General features: G+C 40.9%; 1 protein-coding gene and 2 non-coding genes across 3 annotated transcripts in view; all 3 read right to left on the reverse strand.

Annotated features, from left to right (window-relative positions):
- Positions 1–2,367: 2,367 nt before the first annotated feature.
- TRNAE-UUC lies at positions 2,368–2,439 on the reverse strand. The gene has a single exon. It is a non-coding gene; the product is annotated as a tRNA-Glu (tRNA).
- A 246-nt stretch (positions 2,440–2,685) lies between these two features.
- On the reverse strand, positions 2,686–2,757 carry TRNAE-UUC. Its single transcript has one exon. It is a non-coding gene; the product is annotated as a tRNA-Glu (tRNA).
- A 5,606-nt stretch (positions 2,758–8,363) lies between these two features.
- CCDC115 (coiled-coil domain containing 115) overlaps positions 8,364–10,503 on the reverse strand; it is an 8,733-nt gene continuing 6,593 nt past the window's right edge. Inside the window, exon 6 of the mRNA XM_042451473.1 lies at positions 8,364–8,640. Within this exon, the coding sequence (XP_042307407.1) occupies positions 8,504–8,640 (137 nt within the window). The 3' untranslated portion in view covers positions 8,364–8,503. The remainder of the gene's footprint in view (positions 8,641–10,503) is intronic.

Genomic DNA, 10,503 nt, shown 5'->3' on the forward strand with positions numbered 1-10,503 from the left:
AGGCAGCTTTTGAATGCAGTTTCGCCTCTGCAGTGTGGTTTATGAATGTGTGCCTCTATTGCATTAAGGAGGAGGCTTTGCAACATTAATGGACTCAGCCTGAAGTGGTTCCACCCCAGAAGCAAATCTCATTCATTGATCATGATCACGTCACTAAATAGCAACGAAAGGAAGCCCTTAGCCGCAGCTCCCATATGGTCTAGCGGGTTAGGATTCTGGTTTCACCCAGAGCGGCGGTTGTCGATCCCGGTATGGAACGGCATACGTTTTTGTGTATCCTTCCTCAATCAGCCCATGCTGGTCTCTCAGTATCTTTCACAATCTGAAAAGGCTGCTTGGCAGTGGGGCCTGTGCTTGGCTCCAGCACCAGTCTTATAGAAGGGGAAAGAAAAGGTATTTTTATCCCTCCACCACAATGGGAAAGTACGGCTGACCAGGGGTCCTCCTTTTCCCAAGGCATTGTCCTACATTCTAGCCTTCTGTCCAGGTTGGAATTCCAAAACGTCCTCCATTTTGAGTAGCATCACTAAGAAGCATGGACCTTACATTTATGTAATTCATTTTATTTATTACTATTATTATTATTATTATTATTATTTAATGTATCATTAAATTTATACATCTTAGGCATGCTCAAAATGGAGGCATTCAAAGAAAATGGAGGACATGGCCAAATAAAGCTGAAAGCACTCACAGAAATATAAATTCATTCTTCGTAGTCATGCTCAAATGGAAGACATTCAGAAAATGAAGGATGTGACTAGATTATTATATTATATATTATTTTATTATATACATATATATTATATTATATATATATAATATTCAATATATTATTATATCTATAAGCTTATGTTAATACATATTAATATATTAATATATCTATATTAGCATATATATATATATAATAAATTGATATATTGATATTATAATAAATACTATAGTATTTAATATAATAACAACAACAAAAAACAACAATATAATACATTTAATGTAGTCATATAATTTTTCTTGAATGTCCTCTATTTTGAGCTAGCTAAGAGCTGAATTTATATTTCTGTGAGTGCTTTTAGCTTTTATTGGCATGCCCTCCATTTTCCTTGCAATGTCCTCTATTTTGAGCATGGCCTAAGATGAAGCATGAATTTATATTTGTGTGAGCGTTTTTAGCTTTTATTTGGTCATGACGTCCATTATTCTGGAAGGTCCTACATTTTACAGGGCCTGGTCCTCCTTTGCAGTGAGGATATCTGTTCACCCTCTCTGTAAGCCACTCTAAGAGCCTTTGTGGCTGAAAAGTGGGTATAAATATTCTAAATAAATAAATGGGGAAAGTAGGAAAGAAAGAAAGAAAGAAAGAAAGAAAGAAAGAAAGAAAGAAAGAAATTTCATGCTGGCATGCAAAATTAAAACTGGAATCTGTTCCTTTTTTCCCCTCCAAATACCAATAAATAAAAGTGTGTTAGTCTGGAAAAACCAGTATGCAAAGGGATCTTTGAGACTTTTTGCATACTCCTTTTTTTTTGTAAAAGCTTTTACAATTCACACATACATTCCCTCCAGAATATATGTCCCCATCATGATTTATTGGATAAATGAGGGGCTAAGAACAGAAACAGTAAAATGCAGACCTCTGACTAACATCTTCAAAATAATAATAATAATAATAATAATAATAATAATAATAATAATAATAATAATAATAATTTTCTCCTGTATGGTTTTTAACATCTTGCCTGACGAAGAAGGTTCGAAATCTTGCAACATGTATATTGTGCATTTGGGATGGTCCCATAAAGGTATCACTGTTTGGTGCGTTTTTGTTTGGATGAATGAGAGTAACAGATGGCAAAGGGGGACATCACACTGTCCTGACAACAAAGGGGGACAACAAGGCACTGCCAAATGTGGGCATTCAGGGGGAAATGGAGGACATTTCCAAAGAAAAGTGAAAAACACTCATGGAAATCTAAACCCATGCTTCTTAGTCATCCTCAAAATGGAGGCTATTTTTTGGAAATTTTTTTGCGGGGGGAGGAATAAAAATACAACCTTATTCTCCCATTGTGGTGGAGGGATAAAAACATCAGTGATTGACCTTTCCTTTGTGGCAAAGCATTGGAGACTATATATGTCCCCATTATAGCTTACTGGATGAATGAGGATAACAGAGGGAATAATAATAATAATAATAATAATAATGGAATAGGGGGGTAATAAAAATCAAGGGTAACACAGGGAAAGGGGGGAGGGATAAAAATAAAATCATTCTTTCCCATTTGTTTTAAACACCAACCCAGGAGCATGCATTGGCATAGCTGTTGAATCTAGATGATTGAAAGCTGTCAATAAAGCAAAACAGGCGCTTTCCCATACCGGGAGTCGAACCCGGGCCGCCTGGGTGAAAACCAGGAATCCTAACCGCTAGACCATATGGGAAAAGCTGGCCATGCTTTTCATGTAATGTGTCTTGGACTAAATGAAGAGAAAGCATTCATAGGTGCATACAGAAAAATCAGATTTATTTCTGAGTGCATGTGTGAACATTGCTCTCCCCCTTTTAAAAACAGCAAAGCCCTTTTTCTTTCCTGTAACCTAAAGAAAGATTTAGTATATATATTTTAGTATATACACTATGTTTTTAAAAAGTATTAGCAAAAAAACCAACAGCCCCAAAACAAGTCTTTCCCATACCGGGAGTCGAACCCGGGCCGCCTGGGTGAAAACCAGGAATCCTAACCGCTAGACCATATGGGAAAGGGCTTTAGCCACTGGCAAGCCATGCGCAGCCCAATCCAGGGCAGAGCACTAGTTGTTGATGCCTTCTAGAGGGACAGGTGAGAATTGCACATCTCATTTTGTTACCTTTAAGAATTGAGGCTGGAGCATTGCCCTGTGATCCTCACAGAATGACCAGCTGTCATAAATGCAAAGGAGGACAAGGCACCACAAAGTGTAGGGCATTCAATTAAAAAATGTAGGACATTACCAAAATAAAAGCTACAAACACTCATAGAAATGTAAATTCATTTCATAGGCCTCCACCCAAAGCATCTGAGGAAGTAGACTGAAGCCTACGAAAGCTCATGCTGCCAACTTCTTTCTTTCATTTAGTCTCAAAGGTCTACAACGTCTCGCTACATACTGATTCTGCAGACTGACATGGCTATTATATCTTTGAATTCACTTCATATCGTTTATTTACATATTTGTTGATCCCGATTCATGGCGGCCCTGTGGATGAGACATCTCCAAGACACTATCTGGTGGTCTCCAAACTGTGCTTTTAAAAGGGTTTTGGACTGCAGCTCCCAGAATCCCAGACTACTGGCCAATATGGCTGAGGCTTCTGGGAGCCAAAGTCCAAAATCTCTTAAAGGGCACAGTTTGGGGACCACTGCTATATCCTCCACTCCTCTGCTTAGATCCTGTAAATTCATACATGTGACCTCCTTTATAGAGTCCATCCATCTTGCATGCAGTCTTCCTCTCTTTCTACATCTCTCCACTTTTCCTAGCATTATTGTCTTTTCCTTCTCATGATGTGACCAAAGTATGGCAGCCTCAATTTTATCACCTTGGCTTCCAGGGAGATTTCAGGCTTGATCTGTTCAGGGACCCATTTCTTTGTCTTTTTGGCTGTCCATGGTATCCACCATGCTCCATCACCACATATCAAATGAATTGATTTTCCTCCTATCTGCTTTCCTACTGTATTTTATTAAGTACTCCTCCATACTTTTCTGATGAACTTATCTTCGTTAAAATGCCTTGTTGGCTTGCAATATACTTACAGGCCTCTGAACAAGACAAATGATTAAAACTGTACCAACAAACCCTTGACTGAATCTACATTTAAATTGCTCCTTTCATGTCTCCATTGTGCTGAAATCAATGCAAAAACTGTTTCAATGTTTGCCTTGTGTCCTCAAGCAGCCCATTGCCTAACACATTTGCTGTCCTTTTCCTCCATGAGAAAGAAATGCGCCCTGAGCTCTGGGTGCGGGTCTTGTCTTCTGCTGCTCCTAGGAAAAAAACATTAAACAAGATCCATCCTATCCCTCTATTTACAGCAAAGACAACTTGCCAAGGAAACACGTTTATCGAAGCAAATGTAATGCTACTCAATGGGTTTCTTTAGTGATGCTCAAAATGGGAGGCATTTTGGAGTTCCTCCTGGACAGAAGGTTGAAATGTAGGATATGTCCTACAAAAGGAAGACATTTGGTCACCCTGGCTCCTCAGCCATGAAAGAAGCAGGAGGAAGACTTCAAACTGCAGCCTTCTTCAAGTTATATCCTTTCTCCCTCTTCCATCTCCTCTTGGTTTCCCCCCATGTTCTGTTTGTTTGTTTTACTCTTTAATTTCCTCTTCCTCATTCATGCTTTTTTTTCTCAGTTACTGTACTTGGCTCTTAAGATGAAACATAGATGGGGAGGTACAGTATCATCCAAAATCCACAAAACAGTGATACCTTTATGGGACCAAATATACATGTTGCAAGTTTTCCAAGCTCCACTGGCTTCTTCATCAGGCCATGGTGTTAAACATCATACAGGAAAGAGAAAGAAAGAAAGAAAGAAAGAAAGAAAGAAAGAATAGATGTTATTAGTCATAGCTCTGCATTTGGTCAAGATGCTGTGATTATTGTCCTCAATTCAGATGGTATGAAGGGGTATTTGTCCCAGCAGGCCCCCTCCTCCTTCTGCCATGTAAGAACTGGGAAATTTAGTCCAGAAAATAAACTTTAAATTCCATTAGCAAAACAAACAGCGACTATGTTTTAGATCCAGTTTGTCTACAGCGTGATTTGCCATCTCCTTGCAACTCTGTCCTTAATACCAAAGTTCTTAAGAGTTCTTGCAGCTACTGGACGAGGGTCACATTTTCCATACAAGTGAGATTGATCACCAACCTTTTAAAGTGTCAATCTATAGCCAATATTTATCTCTATACCTTAAGTGATTGGTCTCCTGGGTCTTTAAAAAAGCACCTCTTTCCCATACCAGGAGTTGAACCCGGGCCGCCTGGGTGAAAACCAGGAATCCTAGCCGCTAGACCAGGGGTAGGCAACCCTTTTGAGCCAGGGGCCGGGTTACTGTCCCTCAGACAACTGGGGGGCCGAAGCCAAAAAATAAATAATTTAAAAAAAATTAAATAAATAAATAAACTGGGACAAATGTAGGACAAAATTTTCAAATGGAGGGCACTTTTTTATAAAAATGGAGGACATGAGAAAAAAATTGCTGATTTTTAAAAAAACGTTAAGATAAATGCATGTTTCTGAGGCTTCTATAGACAATTGCCCCACCATGCCCCTCGCATGAGACGCCAAAGGCCTCGGCGGCAGGACCGGGCTGGGGCCGGTCCCAAGGCCTCGTCGGGCCGCATCCGGCCCACGGGCCGCAGGTTGCCTATCCATGCGCTAGACCATATGGGACAGAGCTACCAAAACTATCACTGAATCAAAGGCTATAGATAACAACACAACATAACCTACTTGAAAGAATTGCCCTTCATGATAAAGTATTTATTTTTTCATATGGCAAATTCCTTTACAATTGGTTTTTTAAAATAGTGGGTGGTTGTGTGCTATGATTTTTATCTTTAATTCTATTTTTTAAAAAATATTTTTTCAAATTAATGGCATTTTGATATGTCATGTTTGTTCGTTTCTTAAGTTTTTATCATCAGGGTTTTAACTTTACTTTGTTTTAGTCTTCTTGTGAGCTGCTTTGGGTCCCATGTTTGGAGAAAGGTGGCATATAAATAAATACAGGAAAGCAAATCAATTCTCCAAGCAGCACTCGTTTACGCTTTGGGTCCTGGCAGCTTTCATTTGTTATATATTTTGAATGTCTTTGTTTAATGTCCTTCTCCCATGATCATCTATTCTCTGCCTCTCTCTCTCCTCCCCTCCATCAACTTTTATGATGGCTCTATTATATTATATATAGTTTTTTAAAACCCAATTGTCTAACTCCCCCTCCCACAATTGAAGTTCATTAATCATTAATTAGATTATTATCATTAATTACACTACCATGGCAAACATGTTATCTCAAGTGGAGATAAAAGACTTCTATTGTTATCCTACTTTTTATTCTGCAGAAATAATCCAGGTTGAGACCGCTTTAACTGGAATGGCTTCACGCTATGGAATTCTGGGAACTGTAGTTTGTGGTGGCACCAGAGATCTCTGATGGAGAAAGCTAAATATCTCACAAAACTACAAAGTTGAAGTGGTGTCAAACCAGATTATTTCTGCAGTTCAGAAGCAACCTAGGAAGATCACATTCATAACATTATCTTAAGTTACCATAACACACTCTTGTGTGTGCCTATGTGCCTTCAAGTCACCTGCTGACTTATAGCTACCCCATGAATTGCTAGGGTTTTTCAGGCAAGGAACACTCAGAAGTGATTTGGTCAGTTCCTTTTTCCGAAACACAGCCTACAACATCTAGTATTCATTGGCAGTCTCCCATCCAATTACTAACCAGGGCTGACACTGCTTAACTTCCAAGAACAGAGGGGATCTCATGCCTTTAGGGTATAAAATTCAGCTGAGAAAAAGGAGGCATCCACACCACTTTTGCAGCAAGGAAACCTCCTTGTGATGGCTCAGTGTGTCTGCAATCACAACCTGGTACCTTCATAGGCCCCCAGAGCTCCCAGTGAACATTGGCCACATCCCAGGAAACATCATCCACTCTTAGCAGGCTGAAGGAGAGCAGTTTCAACTCAAGCAAAGGTAACAACCAACAAGCATGAGCAGATGTGTTGGATGGTCTCAGCAGAACAGAGATAGACAACAGTGGTTCTCCAGATGTTTCTAGACTACAACTCCCAGCAGTCCTCACCAATTAAATATGCCAGCAAGGGCTGCTGGGATTAGCAGTCTAACAACTTCTGTAGGGCTATGCATTCTCCTGATCCTGCTACAAAAGTGGTAGTAGGAGTATACTCACTTTTTTGTCTAGTGGGTACAGATATGCCTCAATTTATGAAGTAGATGTGTTCCTGGGCATTACTCCTTTAACAGAAAATTTGGTACTGGAAGCAGAAATAACATGGAACGAACAAGGATAGATTCCTCCACCACAAAAAAGAAGAGCGGCTCAATATTCCTTGGAGGTCTTTAAACAGAGGCTGGATGGCCATCTGTCAATGGAGATGCTTTGATTGAGAGTTCCTGCATGGCAGAATGGGGTTGGGCTGGATGGCCCTTGCGGTCTCTTCCAACTCTACCAATCAATGTTTTATCTTTTATTCAGAACCAACAATATGCAGGTATGAAATGAAACAACCAGGTCAGGTAAGCTTTGTCTAAGTAAACCAAAAAAATTTGAACTCTCTGGAGGATACTTTTTAAGTCTTATTTCAAAATACATCCTAGGATTCTTTCACCAGATTCCACTTTTCTTATGATTTCCATCTTACTGACCAAATTTATAGATTTATGTTTTAAAAAAACATGTTGGGTGTAGACATTGAGGCAGACTTATATTTTCTGTTTAGTTGATCATGTATGCTCAGTAAGTGATCCTGGAGGAAGCTGCTGTGTACATTGCCTGTTGTAGGCATGCTGTTGTTGTGGTCTTTCTGACTTATGGTGACCCTATCAGCAGGTTTTCTGGGGCCGAGAGTGTGTGACTTACCCATGGTCACACAGTGGGTTTCAATGGCCAAGCAGCGAATTGAATGCTGATCTCCAGAATCATAGTCCAATGTTCTAACTAATTTCTACTCCTGTACTATAAGAATGAGGAACATGTTGCCTTCCAGATGTTGAATGCAACTCTGCAATGGCTATGTTGGCTATGACTGATGGGAGTTGCAATTCAACAACCTCTGGAGGGTCATACTTTCCCCATCTAGAAAAACTGCAGTATGTATTAATTTCAGTTGGCTTTTAGTGGGAAGACTATATAAAAATGGGGAGAGATTTTTTTTAAAAAAAGAGAACAGAATCTTTGCATTTTATTATAATTGTATTCAGTGGCTAGACATAGATGACACCCTTTCTCTCAGAACAACAACAACAACAACAACAACAACAACAACAAAACACCTCTCCCTATATCTAGTCTTATAAATATGGAGTGACTCCAGCTTCAAAAATCTCTGCTCAGTTGTAACAGTGCTTGTAGAAAGTTAATAACAGGGATATTTTCCCCCACATGATTGAAGACACACACACACACAGTGCATATTATCATACAAAAATGAAAACAAATTATTTTAAATATGATTTACAATAAGGTAGAATTAAACCCATACTCCGAATTATGTAGAATTACCACCCACTCTCCAATTCTAACACCCAAGTGCCTTGAAACAAATTACCACAAACAAGCTAATCCAAAAAGATCCTTATTTATTAATCAGAACTTTAAATAAAGACAAAAATAACAAGAAGTAAGAACAACTGGGAGCTTGGCAGGGATATGTCTCAATAAATTCTCAAATTCTTATTTCAATCATTTCAACTAAGAGACAGTTATAGCTGCCCAAGGGCAACACTGCTTTTCTCTCTGGCCAAAAGGTCATGTTTTCTTTCTAGCAATGCACGGTAACGTTTTCGACAGGTCTCTATTTCACTCTGCAAGGAGGCAATTTCTGCAGCCAGGTGGATTCCTGGAACAGGAGAGAGGATGAAAAGGGGTTAAATTGTACAAAATGGAAGAGTATCAGCTCCGCAGCATTGTCAACATCAACTGAACACCAGAAGTGCCAAAGTGTTCTTACTGACTCCACCTGACTCAGACTGTAATCTTTTCAGATCTTTCAGAGATCCCTTTCCTGACCAGGTCGGTGCAGTACCAATTCAGCGAGTCCATTCCACTGTCAAATAGTTCTTACAGTAAAGAAAATCTTTACTGTTGAACCTTTTGTAATTTGAATCCACTGGTTCATGTTCTAATCTCTGAAGCAGCAGAAAACAAGCTTCCTCCATTTTCTATGCGATATCTCTTCTGATGTTTAAAGATAGCTGTCCTGTCACCTCTCACTCTTCCTTTCTCCAAGCTAAACATAACCAGCATCAAGAGATCTTGAAATCTTACCTATTTGGAAACACCAAATCCATCCACTCATGAACATTGCAGGACTAAGGGCCTCTTTTCCATTCAAGAAGCTATCAACAGTCACACAGTCTTTATTAGCACTTTTGCTACAAAGGGGTGGAACAGACCACTGCAAAAGGGCGGATTGGTGCTGTGCTGGAGCTGGTTGCTCTGGAACCATGGCAAACACACACTGTGGCCCCAATCCACTGTGACGCCAGCCCAAATAGCAGCAGAAAAGATCCACTCCTATTTTGGTTGATAAAAAGCTGCTTTAAGCCAGGGGTCGGCAACCCACAGCCCGCAGGCCGGATGCGGCCCGCAGAGGCGGCAGGACCGGCCCCAGCCTGGTCCTGCTGCCGTCACCTCCTCCTGGGCCGTGCAGTCCTCCTCCTCCACCATGCGGAGGAGGAAGAGGAGGGCCGTGTGGCCTGGGGCAAAGGAGGCAAAGGGGGAAGCCCCACGCCGCCCTCCCAGCCTCCCCGCGCGGGCCCGTGCTTCCCACCTCCTTCTCCTCTGCCCCCTCCGCCCCGCCCCAGGCCGCGCAGTGCATGGAGGAGGGGGGAGGAGAAGAAGGAGGAGGAGGAAGGGGAGGAGGGGGAGGAGAAGAAGGAGGAGGGAGCAGAAGAAGGAGGAGGAGGAGGAAGAGGGGAAGCAGAAGGAGGAGGAAGAGATGGAGGGGGAGCAGAAGGAGGAGGTGGTATTTTGTGTGCTTTAAGTGCTAACAAGTCTCCCTTGTTTTGACAATGATAGTGTGCTGATGATGATGAGAGTCAGCTTGAGAGGCATGCAGGCACTGTTTCTTAAGCCGAGAGAGTGTCACTTTCTAAAGTGTGTTTTGGGTGCTTTTAATGCTAACAAGTCTCCCTTGTTTTGACAGTGATAGTGTGATGATGATGATATGAGTCAGCTTGAGAGGCATGCAAGCACTGTTTCAGAAGCTGAGAGAGTGTCACCTTCCAAAGTGTGTTTTGGGTGCTTTTAATGCTAACAAGTCTCCCTTGTTTTGACAGTGATAGTGTGATGACGATGATGATATGAGTCAGCTTGAGAGGCATGCACGCACTGTTTCTGAAGCCAAGAGTGTGTGACTTTCCAAAGTGCCTTTTCTGTGTGTTTTTGGTTCTTTAATGGTGATATTGATATCAGAAAGCCTTTGAGGCAAGGCCAATGTAAATTGCTGTGATTTTTACAAATTCATGCGCAGTGAAGAGAAACCAAAGTCCCTTGACCAAGTACACAATTCTGAGAAGTACACTTGGTGCAAGAACTGTGAAACCACCTTGACATGTTCAATATGCATAGCCATGTGAACCCATTTTCAGTGTGAAACCCAAAGAGTTTGGTTATGCAATAAGCCTCTGAAATATGCAAGAGGCCATCTTAAATAAAGCCATGTTCAATGTCCAAATGTGCTGTTTGGAATGGGGGGAGG

Source organism: Sceloporus undulatus, chromosome 2 (genome assembly GCF_019175285.1).
Source record: "Sceloporus undulatus isolate JIND9_A2432 ecotype Alabama chromosome 2, SceUnd_v1.1, whole genome shotgun sequence".
Lineage (NCBI taxonomy): Eukaryota > Metazoa > Chordata > Lepidosauria > Squamata > Phrynosomatidae > Sceloporus > Sceloporus undulatus.